Source organism: Schistocerca nitens, chromosome 6 (genome assembly GCF_023898315.1).
Source record: "Schistocerca nitens isolate TAMUIC-IGC-003100 chromosome 6, iqSchNite1.1, whole genome shotgun sequence".
NCBI classification, from domain to species: Eukaryota; Metazoa; Arthropoda; class Insecta; order Orthoptera; family Acrididae; genus Schistocerca; species Schistocerca nitens.
Window position 1 is genome coordinate 417,941,482 of NC_064619.1, and position 23,357 is coordinate 417,964,838.

Sequence of the window (23,357 nt, forward strand, 5' to 3'; positions counted from 1 at the left end):
GAAATTTTAAAACTCCTAACGTAACTTAAAATTTAAATTCAGAGCAGATTAACTGGACCACTTTAAAGAAAAGAAACAATCCTGCTACACAGTTAAATTTTAAGGAACCCGACGAAGACATGCGGACTATGAAGACAAGTACAGGGAGGTCAGAAAAAGTTTAAAAACTTGTAAGGGTGTTGCAGGGTCCGTTGTGCTGTGAAACTATTTTAAGCGGAAAACTCGCTACGATACTCCGTTTCCTTCTCAATTAGCACTGAAGTTAGAATGTCAGGCCGTTGTGCGCGAAAACTCAAGCAGACACACAAAAAACTGATATAATTAGCGTCAGATGTTCACATAACGTAGTAGATGGTAGCGCGCGAGACTGGTCAGCCTTTGGCTTGCGTTAGATCCTTACTACCGTCCCAAGTTCAATTTTTGTATACCTTTCACGTTCTCTTTTAGGAAAACAAACGAAGGACACGTTTGGCGACAACGTCCCTGGCGGGCCGCTTGAATTTGGGCGCTCATCGGTCTGATTGGCTAACTTCAATGGTCATTAACTAGGAATCAGCGTAACTTATCGAAATTTTTTTTAACAGTTATTTGTCAGCACAGCCCACATTGCAACATCGGTACAAGCATTTGAACATGTTTCTGACCACTCTGCAAAGTATGGATATCTTGCCACTGTACGACCGAGCGAGGAGTGGTTCGCTCACTGGACTCGCGCGTCCGGCCATCCTGGTTTAGGTTTTCCGCGATCTACCTAACTTGTTTGAGGCAGATGCCGGGATGGTTCCTTTGAAAGGACACGGTCAATTTCCTTCGCCAGCTAACCCAAACTTGTGCTACATCTCTAATGACCACGTTGTCGATGGGAAGTTAAACACTGATCTCCTCCTCCATTACATTTGCACACATGCCTTGATAATAAGTAAACATGAAATGTAAGAAGGGGAAGGAAAGCGAAAGGATGGATGGGAGATGGTGATGTCTAGCCGCGCAGAGCATTGCCCTAATGCGATGACGAAAGTTGAGAGTTTGTCCCGGACGGGCATACGAACCCGGATTTCCCGCTACTCATGAGCATTTGCATTTAACCGCCTAGGCCATCCGGACACGGTCGCTGACCGACTCAAATTTCAACTTATCGTATGCTGCAGTTTCATCGTCCATTAAACTCACTACTCGCAAATCCTGGTCCCATAAGAGTTTGGACGGTATTCGTGCTTTCACACTGGAACAAACATCGAGGAGTCGTGGGCCGCTTTTTTATTTTCTATTTTTTGTTTTTCAGAAATATACGTGAAAAACATGTGAACCAAAAAGGATTAATTCTTTTACGTTACTATCCAGCATGGATGGCTACCCAATAGATGTGTGTAAGCCCTGAATTACATCTTCGCACCTTTCAAATTTTTTTGTGATTTTAATTTACTGTTACTGTTGCGTACATCATTGTTACTTTGGACGTAACTTCAGCTTACCTGCTACTTAAATGAAATGGTAGAAGTCTAGAGAACGCAAATTACTTTGTATAAGCCCGTCTGATAATTATATTTCCACATTTTTACAATAAAATTTTTCTATGTTATCATTTGAGTACAATGTCGTTATTTCGGATATAGCCACGACTTCGGTGTTACTTTAATGCCACATTTTTAGGAATTTTAAATTTAAATTTTTTTTTACAAATATTTTAAAGGCGTTGACCATATGTTTGTGCTTCTTCCAAATTGACTACTTAAACAGGAGGCTATTGTTTATTGGTTTGTGTTTTTTGCGTTTACTGTTATTTCCACTCCCCATCAGGGGCGAGCTGGCAGCAGCATAAGCGCTGCTCTTCAGCCGAGCGACTAAAACAAACAGGAAGATACACTCCTGGAAATGGAAAAAAGAACACATTGACACCGGTGTGTCAGACCCACCATACTTGCTCCGGACACTGCGAGAGGGCTGTACAAGCAATGATCACACGCACGGCACAGCGGACACACCAGGAACCGCGGTGTTGGCCGTCGAATGGCGCTAGCTGCGCAGCATTTGTGCACCGCCGCCGTCAGTGTCAGCCAGTTTACCGTGGCATACGGAGCTCCATCGCAGTCTTTAACACTGGTGGCATGCCGCGACAGCGTGGACGTGAACCGTATGTGCAGTTGACGGACTTTGAGCGAGGGCGTATAGTGGGCATGCGGAAGGCCGGGTGGACCTACCGCCGAATTGCTCAACACGTGGGGCGTAAGGTCTCCACAGTACATCGATGTTGTCGCCAGTGGTCGGCGGAAGGTGCACGTGCCCGTCGACCTGGGACCGGACCGCAGCGACGCACGGATGCACGCCAAGACCGTAGGATCCTACGCAGTGCCGTAGGGGACCGCACCGCCACTTCCCAGCAAATTAGGGACACTGTTGCTCCTGCGGTAGCGGCGAGGACCATTCGCAACCGTCTCCATGAAGCTGGGCTACGGTCCCGCACACCGTTAGGCCGTCTTCCGCTCACGCCCCAACATCGTGCAGCCCGCCTCCAGTGGTGTCGCGACAGGCGTGAATGGAGGGACGAATGGAGACGTGTCGTCTTCAGCGATGAGAGTCGCTTCTGCCTTGGTGCCAATGATGGTCGTATGCGTGTTTGGCGCCGTGCAGGTGAGCGCCACAATCAGGACTGCATACGACCGAGGCACACAGGGCCAACACCCGGCATCATGGTGTGGGGAGCGATCTCCTACACTGGCCGTACACCACTGGTGATCGTCGAGGGGACACTGAATAGTGCACGGTACATCCAAACCGTCATCGAACCCATCGTTCTACCATCCCTAGACCGGCAAGGGAACTTGCTGTTCCAACAGGACAATGCACGTCCGCATGTATCCCGTGCCACCCAACGTGCTCTAGAAGTTGTAAGTCAACTACCCTGGCCAGCAAGATCTCCGGATCTGTCCCCCATTGAGCATGTTTGGGACTGGATGAAGCGTCGTCTCACGCGGTCTGCACGTCCAGCACGAACGCTGGTCCAACTGAGGCGCCAGGTGGAAATGGCATGGCAAGCCGTTCCACAGGACTACATCCAGCATCTCTACGATCGTCTCCATGGGAGAATAGCAGCCTGCATTGCTGCGAAAGGTGGATGATATACACTGTACTAGTGCCGACATTGTGTATGCTCTGTTGCCTGTGTCTATGTGCCTGTGGTTCTGTCAGTGTGATCATGTGATGTATCTGACCCCAGGAATGTGTCAATAAAGTTTCCCCTTCCTGGGACAATGAATTCACGGTGTTCTTATTTCAATTTCCAGGAGTGTATTTAAAACAATATACAGAAGAAAACATGGTGGAATACAGAAAACAAAAAAGGCGGAACTGAAGAATAGAAAGTGTTGAAAGTGGTGACTGTGAATCGGAGATAAAAATATAAAAAAAGTAATTCACAAAAAAACACACATACACACACACACACTTGATTAAAAGGCACCAGGCAAAGTACGACCAGAGCAGAAAAGTCATAAAACGAAATAAAACAGCTACGTGACGAACGGCCTAGCACGGAACAGTCATAGACGGTAAGCAGGTAGAGCGCACGGTTAAAACCACAGCTCTTGACGCACAAGAGAAAGCACCAAACACAACACGGACGTAGCACACTGATGACGATGAGCAAAACACAGGATTTGCCAGGGGCTTGGTAATGAGGGAGAGGGGAAGAAGAGACGGGGGGGGGGGGAGTAGAAGGGGTGTGTGAGACGGGCGAGGCGCGTCGAAGCGTCGAAGAGGTCTTTGGAGGGAAGGACGTGGGAGGGACATAGTTGAGAAAGGGGTGCAGGAACGAAGGGGGAGAAGGAGGAAAATCCGCTCTGGGAGAAGGAGAGGAAAAGGGGGGCCCTGCGGAGGGGAGGGATTGGTTTGTGGTAACTGTATTAAATATAAATTCAACTTCTACATAGGTACATTGTGTAATCGACGCTGTAAGAATAGCTCTTGAAAGTCTAGTCTGCCTTAATTACTAAATGGCATTGATTTTGTAAACATGTTTTTGGATTTATGTTTGTCCTCGTTTTAGCTAGCACACTGTAATGTAATCACATAAATAATTTAAAGTAAGAAACCCATGTTGCACTAGTGAGATCTGTCGGTCCAATGACAGTGCTTATTCTTTACGGGTCACCGCCTGCTGGTCTAGCAGTGCCCTGATTGCGATGATGTACTGTATTGTGACTGTATAAATGCTGTAGAGGTCTGAAGACGGTTACATTAATTACCAAACCGGTTAGCCGGCCGAAGTGGCCGTGCGGTTAAAGGCGCTGCAGTCTGGAACCGCAAGACCACTACGGTCGCAGGTTCGAATCCTGCCTCGGGCATGGATGTTTGTGATGTCCTTAGGTTAGTTAGGTTTAACTAGTTCTAAGTTCTAGGGGACTAATGACCTCAGCAGTTGAGTCCCATAGTGCTCAGAGCCATTTGAACCATTTGAACCAAACCGGTTATCAAGGTTATTACTAACGATCTTGAGAAAGAAATTTATCTTCTCCAATGTATTACCACAGATCACCCTTTGATTCTCAATATGACCAAGTAAAAAATTTCCACGCAGTTGCGCTCCGGCTTCGACATCTGTCTTAGCGTTGTCCCAACTTTCCAGTACAATTATCATAGAAGGCAGCTGCGTGTGCTCTCCAGTCTTCAGCGCGTTGTCTGCGCCAGAATGTCTTCGTAGCCAGGGATTGATGGGAGCAGAGATGAAACTAAGACGAAGGCAAGTCCGGACTGTATGATGGGTAGTTAAACACTTCTCGTCGAAAACGCTGCAGATGCCTCTTCATTGCCCCTGTAATTTGCGGGCGAAAACTGTCACGAAGAAGGAAATGCATAATAGTGATGTTATGTGGGCTGCACGAAATCAGGTGAAATCTCTCAGCAGGCGTTGTGTGCTCAGAACAGAAAAAAAGCAATGTGACGCAACTGGCGGATATACAGTGACACTGCCCAACACATCTGATGAAAGCTTCATCGGACATTCACTGTGCTTTCCTTTTTGCTATCGTCCGGACCTTAATCAACGAATAGCCCTGGTGCAAATGGCTTTGCACAGTACTTACGCGATTAATTTTTTTCTGTGCATGAACTTGTGATCTTATTTAACGTAAAGCCCTGATTCAGCATATAGTAAAGTGAACATTCAGAATGCTAGAGCAATTTTACACCTAATCAAAGAGAGTGGTTAGCTGGAAAAGGGACACTGAAGGCCTAACCAAACGGAGCAAATTTCTGATGACATGATAGAAGAAGAAGTTGGAGACAGTATGGAAGACGTGATTAAAAGAAGGGATCGGTTGATGGGACATATCTTACTGTATCGTCATTAGCAAATTTGGTAATGGATGGAAGTGAGGAAATAGAAGCTGTAGGGGGAGAGAAACGTTTGAATACAGAGAGAATGTCCAATAAATGAGCAGAACTGAAGGGACTTACAGAGGGTAAACTAGCGCGGCGAGTAACTTTGAGCCACTCTTCGGTGTGAGCAACGGCAACAAAACAATAATAGCAACAAAATCATCAGGTCTTCTAAGAGAGAATTACACATTATTTCAGTTGGTTCAGAACAGCCACTCTGCACTGTAAGGTATGCCATTCAGATTGCAAAAACCACGCTCCTTCTGCATTCAGGGAGCACATGCTTAGTTGGCAACACAGTGGCCGGTGATGATTCACCACGCTCATTGCCTGTGACGTTACTGCCTGCCCGCAGCCGGCAGACTCGCCCGTGTGGGCGCCGCGGTGCCTACTGACGCGGCCCGACCTGGTGCTGCTCGAGGACCTATCGGCCCAGGCGTTCCAGGTGCTGGAGAGCCGCGCGCCGCTGGACCTGGAACACTGCCGCCTCACGCTGCGCACACTCGCCGCCTTCCACGCCGCCTCCATCCTGCTGGAACGCCGCGCTGGAGCACCTCTAGACACGCTCTTCCCAGATGTAAGCTCGAGTCTCCTGTTCAGTGGGGTCTGCAACTTGCTTTCTACAAATGTACCCGTATAAAGGTACGATGGGGCTAATTTTCAGACATCGGGTGGTTATGATTAAAGTGCATACACTCACAGATGTCCAATGTGGACTGTACTTATCGTATGGCTGCGAAACTTGGCAGATATGCAAATGGTTGAATGCAGAACTTCTTTAAACTGGAAGAAAGTTAGTTCCAATTTTGGCCACCAGGCGCAAATCTGGCGCTGTACAGAATCTCGTGGACGGCTCTGGTGCTGATGCTGAACCAACTGTGTAAGTAGTCGTTAACAATAAAATCCAAACTATGCCTTTCCGACTTGTTTGACTTTCTGCCTGTATCCCGTTCCTAATCCATTAAATACAGAAACATTTCTATATGTTTTTCCTTGAATTAAAAACGCCATATTTTTACCTGGTGGTCAAAATCGGAACCAATATTTTTCCAGTATACATCATAACCACTCGGTATCATTAAATATCGATGACAAGATCGCATGATTAGGCTGAGACTCTTATGTTATTTGAATAAGTTGTCTCCACTCTCCGCCATTCGAATCAACGATATATTTTTAAAAAAAGCCGTCGGATTTCTTTTCCTTTTTTGTGGTGATTCACCTCTTCCATATGTTTAATAAAGAAAAACATGGTCCATGCCATCGTGTAACATCACAGGTGGTCTAGGGGTGCCAGCACGGTAGCTCAGCGTGTTCGGTCAGACGATTAACTGCCTTCTGTAATAAAAAATCTGAGTTAGTACATCAATGATGAACTTGAACCAGGGTCATGGGACGTCTTCCCCGGACAGATAGAACGAACAATAACGACAAAATGAGATAAAAACTAAAAAAGAGGTGGTAGGGACTTCGATTAGTAATGAAAAGGTTCTAGGTCGCAGGTTCGAAACCCGCCATAGCATAAATTTTGATTAATAATCAGCGTTGGCGGCCGTAGACTTACGACATAAGAAGTCACCCTCATACTGCCAATGGCCTTCACAAAGACGGTGGAGGAGCGGACAGAGGTCCTTAGTGTGGGAAACTGCCCATAAAGGTGTAAGAATCAGCAGTGACAAAGGGCGTGAGGATGAAGCAGGCAATGGAGACCACTGCATTAGAGATGCATAAGGTGTATCCACAGGACATGTGGCCTGTAATTGGAAAATTGTCATGATGGTCTCTCCATTTGCAGAAGATTTCAGAATAGTTCCCCATTGGGATCTCCTGGAGGACATTGCCAAAGGCAGATGACCGTGACAAAAAGATTGAACAACCAACAAAAGTTTGACATCTTCAACTTCAGTACTCCTGTCTTACTCAGTTGCTTGTAATATTACGGTATATTGTTAATTTTTACTTGTTGATTGTCTAACTGCAACTGAATGAAACAACATTTTCGTGCCAGATGCGTTTAGCTTTTACTCTCTGAAAGGCATCCTCAGTGGCCTGGAATATTTATTTTTGCTATTTGGTTTACATTTTGGGACAATGTATAGATACTCAATAAAAATTTTCTGGGTTTGTGACCGCATTGTCAATATACACAACACTACTGACGTTTGGGTTCCTGTTGCAAACGACCTTCATCAAGGCGTTTTTGTTTACTGCTGAATGAGTTTTTTTCCTTTATTTCTATTTTGACACCTTATAAAAAGGTAGGCTGGCAGCGGCAATATTACGTCGCTCATTGTCCACAGATAATATATTTATTACAAGTTGAGACATCGAAAAACGAAACAACACGGTGGATAGACAATAGTAGACACACAAACGTAAAATACATGAAGTCGTTCACAGGTGTAGCGTCCAAAGAAATACGTGCAGCACTCGTACACTAACAGAGACGGCAGAAATGGCACACGTGAACGAAGGAGCACAAATGACGAAACACGGAATCATTGACACGATGGCACACACAAAACACTGGCGACGATCTCCGGCGCGCGAATGTTCACTTTACGTGTATGAGTCCGGACACTTGCCAAAAGGTGAAAGGTGGGGGAGGAGGGAAAGGGGAGGGTGTAGCGCCAGTGATAGAGGAGATGGGAGGGGGAGGAAAGGAGTTAGGGGAAGCCTGGTTCGAGAGGAGGGAGGGAGGAAGGGAGGAGGGAGAGAAGGGAGAGAGGGTGCCCTTTGGAAAAAACACAGGGAGTGGATGGGGAGGATGAAAGTTGGTAGGAGGGGTAGATGGAGGGGAGGAGGGTATCATCAGGGAGAGGGAGTTTGGTGAATGCCACCTTGGACGAGGGTATGGAGAGTGGAGAGATGGAGAGCAGATGGGATGTGGGAATGCAGCCACGGCAGCGGATGGGGGTGGGAGAGGATGGGAGAGACAAGTGGGTGAGGGGGATCAAGTTTGTGGGAGGTGTAGAGGATCCGTATCCGTTCGAGGAAAAGGAGGAGGTGTGGGAAAAGGATGAGGTCATGTAGGATCCTCATGGGGGATGGGAGGCAGATGCGATAGGAGAGGTGGAGCGCATAGCGTTCTAGGATTTGAAGGGATTTGTAAAAGTTAGGAGGGGCGGAGATCCAGGCGGGATCAGCGTAGCAGAGGATAGGGCAGATGAGGGATTTATAGGTGTGGAGGATGGTGGAAGGGTCCAGACCCCATGTGCGGCCAGAAAGGAGCTTGAGGATACGGAGTCGGGAGAGTGCCTTGGCTTGGATACTCCGGAGATGGGGGGTCCAGGAGAGGCGACGGTCAACGGTGACGCCAAGATACTTGAGGGTGGGAGTGAGAGTGATAGGACAGCCATAAATGGTGATATAGTAGTCGAGGAGACGGAAGGAAGGGTTGGTTTTGCCTACAATGATCGCCTGTGCTGAATGAGAAAACTTTGTTTCTTATATACCTGTCGACATGGCTGTTCTCTAATTCTGATAGGCTGTTTAGGATGAAGAGGAGGGATGTTAGAAGTCTTTACTGGTGTTTTCACTATTTCTTTTCATTGGTGCCACCCGACCTTTTTATTTGTGTTTGCATTATTGTTTGTGATTGTTGGAAATCGGCGAAATCGGCGAATGGAAAACCAGGTGGCAGCTGTGACGTGGCGTTATTTTCCTGCTTTCTAGCGCCGGCCGAGGCGTGCCATTGCTCTAAGTACCCCCGTCCGCTGCCGTCTCCCACGCGCCTGTATGTGTTGCTTCATGTGAGTTGTCGTCCCGTAGTACTGTTATTGCCGGTAGCCAAGACGTCGGAAGTCGGTACCCGTCTTCTCTGTTCATGTTGGCCTGTCGCTTGGCTATTTCTATTACCTCTCTAATCTTCCTCATGAGAGTAAGAGGTTGTTTCGCCAGTGCGCGAGCTGCACCAAAATCAGTTTGCCGCACTCATCCTGGTGTTCTCCCACCGCTGACTTGGTGTGCTGTCTTAGTCGGATATACACTATTGGCCATTAAAACTGCTACACCACGAAGATGACGTGCTACAGACGCGAAATTTAACCGAAAGGAAGAAGATGCTGTGATATGCAAATGATTAGCTTTTCAGAGCATTCACACAAGGTTGGCACCGGTGGCGATACCTACAACGTGTTGACATGAGGAAAGTTTCCAACCGATTTCTCATACACAAACAGCAGTTACCGGCGTTGCCTGGTGAAACGTTGTTGTGCTGCCTCGTGTAAGGAGGAGAAATGCGTACCATCACGTTTCCGACTTTCATAAAAGTCGGATCGTAGCCTATCGCGATTGCGGTTTATCGTATTGGGACATTGCTGCTCGCGTTGGTCGAGATCCAATGACTGTTAGCAGAATATGGAATCGGTGGGCTCAGGTGGGTAATACGGAACGTCATGCTGGATCCCAACAGCCTCGTATCACTAGCAGTCGAGATGATAGGCATCTTATCCGCATGGCTGTAACGGATAGTGCAGCCACGTCTCGATCCCTGAGTCAACAGATGGGGACGTTTGGAAGACAACAACCATCTCTACGAACAGTTCGACGACGTTTGCAGCAACTTGGACTATCAGCGTGGAGACCATGGCTGCGGTTACCCTTGACGCTGCGTCACAGACAGGAGCGATTGCGTTGGTGCACTCAACGACGAACCTGGGTGCACGAATGGCAGAGCGTCATTTTTTCTGATGAATTCACATTCTGTTTACAGCATCATGACGTAACACCTGTGTTTGGCGACATCGCGGTGAACGCACATTGGAAGCGTGTATTCGTCATCGCATTACTGGCGAATCACCCGGCGTCATGTTATTATGGGGTGCCATTGGTTAACTCGGTCACCTCTTGTTCGCATTGACGGCACTTTGAACAGTGGACGTTACATTTCAGATGTGTTACGACCCGTGGCTCTACCCTTCATTCGATCCCTGCGAAACGCTACATTTCAGCATGATAATGCACGACCGCATGTTGCAGGTACTGAACGGGCCTTTCTGGAAAAAGAAAATGTTCGACTGCTGCCCTAGCCAGCACATTCTCCCGATCTCTCACCAACTGAAAACGACTGGTCAAAGGTGGCCGAGCAACTGGCTCGTCACAATACGCCAGTCACTACTCTTGATGAACTGTGGTATCGTGTTGAAGCTGCATGTGCAGCTGTACTTCTACACGCCATCCAAGTTCTGTTTGACTCAATGCCCAGGCGTATCAAGGCCGTTATTACGGCCAGATGTGGTTGTTCTGGGTACTGATTTCTCAGAATCTATGCACCCAAATTTCGTGAAAATGTAATCACATGTCAGTTCAAGTATAATATATTTGTCCAATGAATATCCGATTATCATGTTCATTTCTTCTTGGTGTAAAAATTTTAATGGCCAACTTTGTATGAGGCGTTTGTTATGTTTTACTCATTCTCTTGTTGTTATTCCACTTAAATCTACACACATTATTCTGCAACTACACGTCATTCCATAGACTCGCGTGTAGATTGTAAAATTTCCTACATTTTAGTGCGGAATATAAAATGTAGTCCTTAAATCATTATCCCGAATTATTGCTTTTTCGGTGTTTTACTTCAGTATCATATGTTAACCTTGAACAAGAGGTTCCTCGTCCATCGTCCAAAGGCCCTGTCTGTGGGAAACTCATCAAAGCCCTCGGCCATCATTGTTTCCCATCCATCTCCGATCAATCCTAAATTAATATCACAAGCTGTGACATTGTCGCGAATAAAACAGTGATCCGTATATACAATAAGTTTCCTTTAATTTACGTCTATGGTCACAAACGTTTTGCTAAAAGATTACCGGTTTCGGTCTATAATGACCGCCATCAGACCATCTGATGATGGTCATTATAGACCGAAACCGGTAATCTGTTAACAAAACGTTTGTGACCATAGACGTAAATTAAAGGAAACTTACTCTACATTAATATTTTACAAAGTGTGAGAAGTGCTTGTTGTCATATGCTTATGAGAATACTGTGTATTCAGCATGGCTAGAAAATGAAAGTGAAAAACGTAAGTACTGAGATTTTTACATAATACAGGGTGGCGCACGAAATGTGTTACCATTTTGTTTTTGAATATAAACTTTATTGTCAATACAGTCTGAATGGAACATATACTACAATGAAGAGCCGTCCATGGAGATTTGTTCTAACTCAGCACATGCTCAATATGTCCACCATTTCGTTTCCTAACTTCCATCAAACGAACACTGAAGTTAGTGATTACCCTACGGCACATGTTTTCTGTAAATTCACTGCAAGCTTGAAGAACAAGTCTTCTGAGCTGCATTAAATCGCGTGGACGTTTCGGGAATTTTTTTTCCTTTAGATACACCCAAAGAAAAAAGTCACATGGATTGAGGTCTGGACTACTGGGGGGTCAATTTTGTCCGTCATTGAAGCGACCTGGAAACCTGAGTGAAATGAACCGCATGTCGAAACGCTCGTGTAAAAACACCAACACAGTGTTTGCAGTATGTGGCCTTGCTCCTTCTTGCATGAACCACTGCGTGTTGAAGGGCAAATCAGTAGCAAGAAGCTGTGGAATTTAATGGAGCTCAGAAGACTTATTCTTCAACGTTGCAGTGAAATTACGGAAGACATGTGCCGTAGAGTAATCACTAACTTTAGTGTTCGTTTAAAGGAAGTTAGGAAACGAAATGGTGGACATATTGAGCAGGTGCTGAGCTAGAACAAATCTCCATGGACGGCTCTTCCTTTCAGATTATACTGACAATAAAGTTTATATTTAAAAACAAAATGGTAACACATTTCGTGCGCCACCCTGTATGTCTTGAGAGAGAACACCCGCTCAACAGGCATCAGGCGGCAGTCGGGAATTTTTAATCTGAAGAGCAGGATGAAGTATAGAAAATGTCATTTGGCAAAGTACGTCGAACGAGTGGATTGTACCACATTCATCAAAAAGTTCTGCAACTCGGATATCAAGAATGATGAAACTCAGCAGTCTTAGAACAGAGGAGAAACTTTGAGGCGGTACGCGCTGACAAAACCTGTCCACGAGGATGGAGGACCGGACGAAACACCCTTGTAACAGAATCATAAGAAAATTCGAAAACCTTTTAGTCTTATCCCAAAAATGTTATATTGCCCCTTTCTAGGACCGACAGCAGGTTGATCCTGATGTCAACATTTTAGAGTAGTTCCGCTTAACTAGTGCCAAATAAAAGCAGAATACTGTTCCGATAGAAGAGAAGGTTAACTGTCTTTTGTATTCAGAATATAATGAAATATTTACTATCACTTTTTAACAAGTCTTAAGCAATTTCTTCGTGCATTAGAATCAGAAGAATAGGAAGTATTCACAGTGAACGTAATTTCTTCTTCCGTATATATTGTGAAATTTTGAGTAGAAATGAAAAAAATGGCTCTGAGCACTATGGGACTCAACTGCTTTGGTCATCAGTCCCCTAGAACTTAGAACGACTTAAACCTAACTAAGGACATCACACACATCCATGCCCGAGGCAGGATTCGAACCTGCGACCGTAGCAGTCGCACGGTTCCGGACTGCGCGCCTAGAACCGCGAGACCACCGCGGCCGGCAGTAGAAATAAGCAACTGTTTTCATAACATCGAATTTCGTTAGGTTGTTTCATCCAGCAGTACGTTAGAGAAATAATCTTACAGCCTTTTGACTGAAAATATTAAATTTTCCGATGGCGACTTGAACAAGAATCGGTTGATAGCTTCCTCACTCATTATATTAGAAAGGTGTCGCAGTGAACTCTAGAGAGTCGATACTAAAGAAGAAAACGAGAAAAAAGCTTTTTATGCTTCACTAATTTCACTTCCACATACGCCTCTGTGAAATAGATCGATGGAGTAATAGAGGAAGGAGCAAACGAACATACGCGCATGCGCGTTTGGAGCACTCCCCAAAATTAGCTGGGATGCAACACAAAGAAGAGAGCGTACCGCGTATATACGTCAGTAACAGGGAAACCCTAGCCAGACAGCAATACTTGGACGGGTAAAAAATTACACGGACCACCCAAAGCTGGTGGACTGCATTTCTGCTTTTACAGGGATGGAGTATTTAAGTTGGTCATTGCATAGGAGCCGGCTGTCAACTGAACAGCGTATGAACTGTAACATCCATCGTTCATTTCATTTCGCAAATGAAGGCGCCAACGTGGCGTACAGACAGCCCATCAGAAAGTTGTTTAGTACTAGATATTACAATGGAGAAAACAGCTCAGATTTTAATGGAGGGCTTTAATAAGGTAACGACTTTAAACAGAAATAGTACAAGACATGAAAAAATCTTCGGCACTGTAGTCGAAATCCACAACGTAACGTTCCAAAACTGAGACCATAAGAATTTATCTTATCTAGAATCATAGCAGTCTTAAGGTATGAACAACAGGGGGTCATAGAAGCTTAATTCGAATCACGTTACAACATTCACAATGGCTACAAAATCTTTGGTTCTGGCATAACAAGACTTTGATTCCGAGAGTGAATCTAGGTAGAGTCGAAGATTCATTTGACGTTAAGTAATGAAATAAATACGATTCCAGGTGAAAGGACTTTTGTTACGCCGTTTTGATATCCCATTTCGTATCTCTGATCTTACGAACATCAAGAATTTTAGATTGAATGGTGCCGCTCAATACTCACAAGTATAAACGGGATTTATCGGTAACCACAGCTACGATCGATTTCCGGGACAATGTGAGCTTCGTTGACAGGTAGTTTTCAAAACTTCTCTGCCATTCGCTGTAATGATTTAAGTATGAGGACTGCGCCCAGACGACAGTTATCGTTTGTCCTAAAGTGCGCCGTAGCCTGCTTATCGCTGCATCCTGTACCCTCAATGCCAACCGCAAGAGCCTCTTTAACATGTTGAATGAAGCCCCCAGGCGTACGTATTAAGTATACTAGGCGATCCTTCTCATCCCATCAATAGCGTCTGTCGCTGCGAAGTAAAAAACTGCTATCAACCAACAGTAAGCATGACTACATAAACATGACAATGAGGTTATCTGTGAAAGTTTTGCGTAGTTTGTAATATCAAAACAAAAAATACCCTTTCACCTTAGTAGTATTCGTAAATAATATAAACGTGGCTTAAGGCACGCTGCAGGCAAGAGTTATGCATTCAGACTGACCGAGTCGTAAAGGTAAAAGTTAGTTATCAGGCAAGGAAGGGCTTTATTGTTCATAAGCCACGTGTTGGAATTTATCCACCATCAGATATCTACAAAAAATAAAATACAAAATATTTTATAAAACACAGACTGAAAGCACTTGGCACAAATAGTACTGCACTTACCCTGGAACGATTGCTGCACATACCGGGTGATCAAAAAGTCAGTATAAGTTTGAAAACTGAATAAATCACGGAATAATGTAGATAGAGAGATACAATTTCACACACATGCTTGGAATGACATGGGGTATTATTAGAACCGAGAAAATACAAATGTAAAAAAAATGTCCGACAGATGGCACTTCATTTGATCAGAATAGCAATAATTAGCATAACAAAGTAAGACAAAGCAAAGATGATGTTCTTTACAGGAAATGCTCAATATGTCCACCATAATTCCTCAACAATAGCTGTAAACGAATAATAATGTTGTGAACAGCACTGTGAAGCATGTTCGGAGTTATGGTGACGCATTGGCGTCGAATGTTGTCTTTCAGCAACCATAGAGATGTCGGTCGATCACGAAACTCTTGCGACTTCAGGTAACCCCAAAGCCAATAATCGCAGGGACTGAGGTCTGGGGACCTGCGAGGTCAAGCATGACGAAAGTGGCGGCTGAGCACACGATCAACAATCATCACCAAACGACGCGCGCAGGAGATCTTTCACGTGTCTAGCAATACTGTTTTTTTTTCGGTTCTAATAAAACCCCATGTCATTCCAAGCATATGTGTCAATTTTTACCTCTCTATCTACATTATTCCGTGGTTTATTAAGTTTTCAAATTTATACTGACTTTTTGATCACCCGGTATATAGTAATGTATTATTATTTTAGATTTTAAATTTATGTCCATTGTCATATTGTACAACAGTTGTGACTGCAGCTGTTGACGACATTTAACGTCACGTGATATTCACGAAGTTAGGCAAACATTTTGTGTAGCCATTTTTCAGTGAAATTTCATTGTGATTCGTGTAACAATATTTCTTTTGCCTCTCGTATAATGAAGTTGGTTCATAGCCATCGGACACATGGTATAATAAATGTACACTACTGGCCACTAAAATTGTTACACCAAATAGAAATATTGATGATAAACGGATATTCACTGGACAGATATATTATACTAGAACTGACATGTGATTACATTTTCACGAAGTTTGGGTGCATAGATACTGAGAAATCAGTACCCAGAACCTCCACCTCTGACCGTAATAACGGCTTTGTTACGCCTGGGCATTGGGTCAAACAGAGCTTGGATGGCGTGTACATGTACAGCAGCCCATCCAGCTTCAACACGATACCACAGTTCATCGAGAGTAGTGACTGGCATACTGTGATGAGGCAGTTGCTCGGCCACCATTGGCCAGATGTTTTCAGTTGGTGAGAGATCTGGAGATTGTGCTGGCCAGGGCAGCAGTGAATATTTTCTGTATCCAGAAAGGCCCGTACAAGACCTGCAATATGCGGTCGTGTATTATCCTGCTGAAATGTAGGGTTTCGCAGGGATCGAATGAAGGGTAGAGCCACGGGTCGTAACACATCTGAAATGTAACGTCCACTGTTCAAAGTGCCGTCAATGCGAACAAGAGGTGACCGAGACGTTTAACCAATGGCACCCCATACCATAACGCCGGGTGATACGCCAGTATGGCGACGACGAATACATGCTTCCAATGTGCGTTCACCGCGATGTCGCCAAACACGGATGCGACCATCATGATGCTGTAAACAGAACCTGGATTTATCCGAAAAAATAACGTTTTGCTATTCGTGCACCCGGTTTCGTCGTTGAGTACACCATCGCAGGCGCTCCTGTCTGTGATGAAGCGTCAAGGGTAACCGCAGACATGGTCTCCGAGCTGTTAGTCCATGCTGTTGCAAACGTCGTCGAAGTGTTCATGCAGATGGTTGTTGTCTTCCAAACGTCCTCATCTGTCGACTAAGGGATCGAGACTTGGCTGCAAGATCCGTGACAGCCATGCGGATAAGATGCCTGTCATCTCGACTGTTAGTGATATGAGGCCGTTGGGATCCAGCACGGCGTTCCGTATTACGCTCCTGAATCCACAGATTCCATATTCTGCAAACAGTCATTGGATCTCGACCAACGCGATCGGCGATGTCGCGATATGACAAACCGCAATCGCGATAGGCTGCAATCTGACCTTTATCAAAGTCAGAAACGTGATGGTACGCATTTCTCCTCCTTACAAGAGGCATCCCAACAACGTTCCACCAGGCGACGCCGGCAACTGCTGTTTGTGTATGAGAAATCGGTTGGAATCTTTCCTCATGTCAGCACGTTCTAGGTGTCACCACAGGCCCCAACCTTGTGTGAATGCTCTGAAAAGCTAATCATTTGCATACCACAGCATCTTCTTCCTGACTAGCGGGTGTGGCCGATCGGTTCTAGGCGCTTCAGTCCGGAGCCGCGTGAGCGCTAGGTCGTAGGTTCGAATCCTGCCTCGGGCATGGATGTCTGTGATGTCCTTAGGTTGGTTAGGTTTAAGTTGGTCTAAGCACTACGGGACTGATGACCTCAGATGTTAAGTCCCATAGTGCTTAGAGCCATTTGAACCATTTTTACCTGGTGGCAAAAATATCTTCTTTTTAAGCACTCTGCAGGATAAAATTGTGTCTGTAATGTGCGAACTTTGGCAATTTTAAATGCCATATCTATGTGCAGCAATCGCTCCTCGGTTGGTGTAGTACAGTTTGTGCCAAGTGATTTCAATCAAGTGGAGTTATATAGCTAACCAATACTATGTCTTAAAAAATATTTTTCTATTTGTTTTTTCGTTGATATGTGTTGATGGATAAATTCCGAAACGCGTCATATGATTGGTTCACATGGCTCCAGGCACTATGGGACTTAACATCTTAGGTCATCAGTCCCCTGGAACTTAGAACTACTTAAACCTAGCTAACCTAAGGACATCACACATATCCATGCCCGAGGCAGGATTGGAACCTGCGACTGTAACAGCAGCGCGGGTCCGGACTGAAGTGTCTAGAACCGCACGTCCACACCAGCCGGCGCGCGTAATGTGAGCAATAAAGTCATTCTTCATCTGATGTCGCTCTTCTGTCTTTGGACCCCACTCAGCCTGCATTCAGAACTATAAATTAGTATTCATAATATACATAAGAAATTAAAATTATATTGGTACATAAATTCGTAGCGTATTTGTTTTCCTTAATGGTATTTCTGTTGCTATGGGTTTATTTACCGACTACCAATTTTTTATTTCTTCTTCACTTTACTATTGATGTTTACATATTGTTACTTGTAGATAATGAATAGAACTGTGGCCATTTGAATATGGAGTGCCAATTGCATAGATCGGGACATTCCTGACATATTATTCCGTTTGAGTACAGTAGAAGGGGGACAGAAGCAGAGGCAGGCCGAAACATTTGCGCCGTGTGTGAGGATGATGCCACCGAACAGAGAACGGCAATAAAATCGTTTTATCGTTTTATTCAGGGCCGTTTTGACATCAGGGACTCTCCACGTTCAGGAAGGCTTTCCGGGTATAATGAAAATCTTTTAAACGCATTGACCCACAATGGTCCACTTCACTGTACTAGAGAACTGGCAAATCTGATGTATTGTGATCATTCCAGAGTCGCGCAACATATGCATGCAATGCGAGAGGTTAGAAAATTGGGTGTATGAGTACCGCATGCTCTAAGCTGAAATCACAAAAAACAGCAGGTAGACATGTGAGCATCTCTGCTTGCTCGTCATCAGTTGACTCGTGAACACTACCGAAAACAAAGGAATGGTTGAGTCCAAACAAAGCAGAAAAACCCCGCATGAAGACCTGCGCACATCCACAAAAGATAATGTAACGCATCTGGTGGAACAGCGACGGTGCAGTGCGCTACGAATAGCTTCCCTGAGGTGAAAGCATCACTGCTGATACTTATTGTGAACAACTGATAAGACGTGTTGCAGACACAATTCAAGAACAACGAACAGAAAGACTGCGTGAAGTGATGCATCTTATTCACCTGCTCTTCCGCCCTCAGATTTTCACCTTTACCGCTCTCTCTCGAACAACCTCCAAGGAATTACCTTTCCGGATGAAAATGCGTCAGAACTTGGCTCGACGAGTTCTTAGCCCCATGACCACGTAATTTCTACAGTCACGGAAACGACCAGCGCCGGCCGGGGTGGCCGAGCGGTTCTAGGCGCTACAGTCTGGAACCGCGCTACCGTTACTGTCGCAGGTTCGAATCCTGCCTCGGGCATGGATGTGTGTGATGTCCTTAGGTTAGTTAGGTTTAAGTAGTTCTAAGTTCTAGGGGAATAATGACCTCAGAAGTTAAGTCCCATAGTGCTCAGAGCAATTTGAACCATTTTGAAAAGACAAGTTACCTCTGCTTTCGGAGACTGCTGTAAATATTGAAGGAGAATATATTACAGATGACGGAAGTCTCTGTAATATGTATGTGTTGTGTTTATTAAACGTATGGAGAAACGCTGCGAAGTTATGCACCAATCTAATATTTAAATGTATTAATATATCGAGATACGGGTAAATTTTCGTAGAAGTAACGAGTGTTTATTTTTCTGCTATTGTTTAAGCTCTATAAGATTAAAAAGAGAGTTACTAGCTTTATAAGACTATCAGGAAACGGATGTCAAATTACGGTACTACTCCACTCGTCTGCAAAAGTCGAAAAAATAGGTCTGACCCACAGTGTATGTTGAACAGCTTTCTTTGCAGCAGTTTTCTCCGCTGGCCCTGTCTCATAGCCACTCGTATGTTTCAAGTGCACCTTCTTGTTTGTATTGCTTAGCACCATATATTCCTTCCGTTTGTTGTCACATTCCACACAGTTCTTGCTACAGCTATTACTTCGTTACGGTTTCATTCGCAAACAGCGGAGTATGTCCTTTTCTATCACCATCTCTCTCTCTCTCTCTCTCTCTCTCTCTCCGACTCTCTCTCTCTCTCTCTCTCTCTCTCTCTCTCTTTCTCCCTCTCTCGCTCTCTCTCTCTCTCACACACACACACATGTGCTTCAAGCTGAAATAACTGCTTAATGTTAATAACATGACAAAAAATTTATATTGTATTCATCTAAGAACATTTATTTGAACCATTATTATTTTAAGAATTATCATTGGGGTAATAGGAGGCTTAAATTAAACATCACTACGACAAATTCTAACATACTCCTCGATTAGATATTTAGGCTGCATAATCAGATCACCAACCGTTAGAGAAAACATGTGAGAACTATATTTTATTATTTATTCTGTACTAAGACTAATTATAGTTTTACTACCCAAACAAATGAATTTGTTCTTTATAAACCAAAATAAATTTGTAATATTTTTATCACTCTTGTCCCTAGGAGGTTTACCACCATTTCTTCGGTTCCTACCAAAATGTATTGTTATCAGTCACTTACTGGAAACAACATAACAACTCTAACCACAATTACACTTTATTATCATATACGAATTAGATTTTAAGCTCTAATTATTTCATATACCGAAAATTCGTGATCAATGAAAATAACGTCACAAAAATCTAGAATTATTCTTCCTATAACTATAATAATCTCAACAACAGGATTGGCTTCAACATCAGCTTTAATTTCAATATACTAAGGACTTAAGTTAATTAAACTAATAACCTTGAAAGTTATAACTACAAGAATAATCTTTTAGGCCTTAGTAAAACTTTACACCTCCAGAATTGCAGTCTAGAATCATAATTCAGTATAAGACCAACTCTCTCTCTCTCTCTCACGCACACACACAGACACATAGACACACACACTCACACACTCAACATGTGTGTGTGTGTGTGTGTGTGTGTGTGTGTGTGTGTGTGTGTGTGTGTGTGTGTGTGTGTGTGTGGTTGAAATGGCTGCACACTGTAACCTAGAGACGAACAGAACCACAGAGCTAGACGAAAAAGAGAATGAGGAATACGGGAAAAGTAGTGAAAGTTTTGTATACCTTCCGTTCATATAAAAGTGTATCCTGCGGGTAATTTTTCCCTGGCCCACACTCAGCACATGTTACGTGTGGCCATCACAACCTTTTTGCCTTCTTCTTTACTTATGTCATGCACTTGGTCTTTCAGATATGTAAGGAGAATCTTCTCACTGGCGAAGAGGAGAACTTGGCCACCGGGTGGTTCCGCACAAGCGTGAAAGGAATCTGTAGCTTAGCTGAGTTGATACGACCGGGCGCAGACAAGGCACGAATTGAGGGCACGTGCTGGCAGCTGCTGGATGCTATTCAACCATCCACGAAGTACCGGAACGTTTTGACGGAGGGCGACGTCTGGGTGAAGAACCTCATGTTCCGCTACGACGGTGAGGGGAGGCCCTCAGAGGTGCGGCTGATCGACTTCCAGCTCGTCAGATACGTTCCTCCAGCCTATGAGGTGGGTGTACTCCTTTACAGTGCGGCACGGACATGAAAATTACAAGGTATCAGCTCGATTAGTTTATGCTTCCACAGCTGATTAGTACGAATGTTGCGAGCACCGCTATAGTTGTTACTTTAGAATGCGTGGGCGAGAATATGGAAACACCACAACCTATTACCATGCGTAATACGGTGTATGAAAACTGTCGTCTCGCAATAGATAAATAAAGCTTAATAAATTAAGCTTATCTATGATTTTCGAGGTGATATTACAGCATTTCTTCTTAAAAACGAGGCAAGTTCTGGTAAAGATGATAGGGGTGGATAGCGATCACGCTCGCTTGACTTCGAAGTAGACTGCAATGACAGTAAAATTGATATCTGGTGGCTGGTGGCCACGGCAGGTGCGACAGTCCAATCTGTAGCTCAGAAGACCAGTCCTGGACGACGCGCACTGTGTGAACTGGGCCACTGTCATCTTTGAACATAGCATCATCATTGGGGAACATCCGTTATATTATAGGGTTGACATCTTGAGTCAAAAGTAGATATCTTAGGTGTTGCGAAACAATTCAAATCACTTAAGAAAGGCCAGTCTTCCAGTCCATGTGGTATACCAATCAGGTTCCTTTCAGAGTATGCAGACACAATAGTGCCTTTCTTAGCAATCATTTACAACCGCTCACTTGACGAATGGTCTGTTCCTAAAGACTGAGAAGCAGTACAGCTCACAACAATATTCAAGAAAGGAAATAGGAGTAACCCATTGAATTACAGACCATATTATTGACCTCAATTTCCAGTAGGATTTTGGAGCATATACTGAAAACTATGAATCACCTTGAAGAAAATGACTTATTTACACATAACCAACACGGATTCAGAAAATATCTTTCTTGTGCAACACAGCTAGCTCTTTATCCCCATGACGTAATGAGTGCTGTCCACAAGGGACCTCAGATCGATTCCATATTCTTAGATTTCCAGAAGGCTTTTGATATCGTTCCTCACAAGCGACTATTAATCAAATGGCGTGCATTTGGAGTATCGTACCAGTTGTGTGACTGGATTCGTGATTTCCTCTCAGAGATGTCACAGTTCATAGTGATAGAAAGTAAATCATCGAGAAGAACAGAAGTGATGTCTGGCGTTCCGTAAGGTAATGTCGTAGGCCCTCTTCTGTTCCTGATTTACATACATGATCTATGTCATAATCTGAGCAGCCCTCTTAGATTGTTTGCAGATGACGCTGAAATTTACCGTCTAGTAAAATCATCAGACGATCAATTCCAATTACAAGATGATCTAGAGAGAATTTCTGTATGGTGTGAAAAGCGACAGTTGGCACTAAACAAAGAAAAGCACGAGGTCATCCACATGGGTACTAAAAGATATCCGATAAATTTTAGGTATGCGATAAATCACACAAATCTAAGGGCTTTGAATTCGACTAAATACCTAGGAATTACAATTACGAGCATTTTAAATTGGAAAAACCACATAGATAAAGGCCACATAGATAATATTATGGGGAAGGCGAAACAAAGACTCCGCTTTGTTGGCAGAACACTTAAAAGATGCGACAAACCCACTAAAGAGACAGCCTTCATTACATTTGTTCGTTCTCTGATGGAATATTGCTGTGTGGGAGCCTTACCAGGTAGGATTGACAGAGGACACCGAAAAAGTGCAAAGAAGGGCAGCTCGTTTCATGTTATCGCGCAATAGGGGTGAGAGTGTCACTGATGTGATACGCAAGTTGGGATGGGAGTCACTGAAACAAAGCGTTTTTCTTTGCGGTGAGATCCATTTACGAAATTTCAATCACCAACTTTATCTTCCGAATTTGAAAATATTGCGTTGACACCCATTTACTTAGGGAGAAATGATCATCGTAATAAAATAAGAGAAATCAGAGCTCGAACGGAAAGATTTAGGTGTTCATTTTTCCCATCCGCCATTCGTGAGTGGAATGGTAGAGAAGTAGTATGAAAATGGATCGATGAACCCTATGCGAGGCACTTCACTGTGAATTGCAGAGTAACCATGTGGATGTAGATGAAAAAGGTCAGATAGCCCTTGGCAGTAATGCTGCTCAAAAGTAACCCTGGCTCGCAGGGAGTACCACGATATGGCTGTTCATATTTCCTCTGAACCACTTAACCCCTCTTCACCCCCCTCCCCCTTTTTCATGTTCCATCCTTGGGACGTAAATTCGTTCAGAAGTTTGTGTGAAATAAATCTCATCCGAGCAAAAGACATTCTTCCATTGCTCCATTGTCCAGGTTTTATGGCTTCAGCACAACATAGTAATCTCATAAATAGTTACATCACTGATTTATGATTTGGCATTTCCAGCTCTCCCCGGAGTTCCCTACTTATAAT

The 23,357-nt window shown here is 44.2% G+C and overlaps 1 protein-coding gene across 1 annotated transcript in view; it reads left to right on the plus strand.

Moving 5' to 3' along the window:
• LOC126263382 (uncharacterized) overlaps positions 1–23,357 on the plus strand; it is a 63,109-nt gene that overhangs the window by 12,633 nt on the left and 27,119 nt on the right. The window contains exons 2-3 of the mRNA XM_049960475.1: positions 5,729–5,950; positions 20,683–20,988. Coding sequence (XP_049816432.1) covers positions 5,729–5,950; positions 20,683–20,988 — 528 coding nt within the window. The remainder of the gene's footprint in view (positions 1–5,728; positions 5,951–20,682; positions 20,989–23,357) is intronic.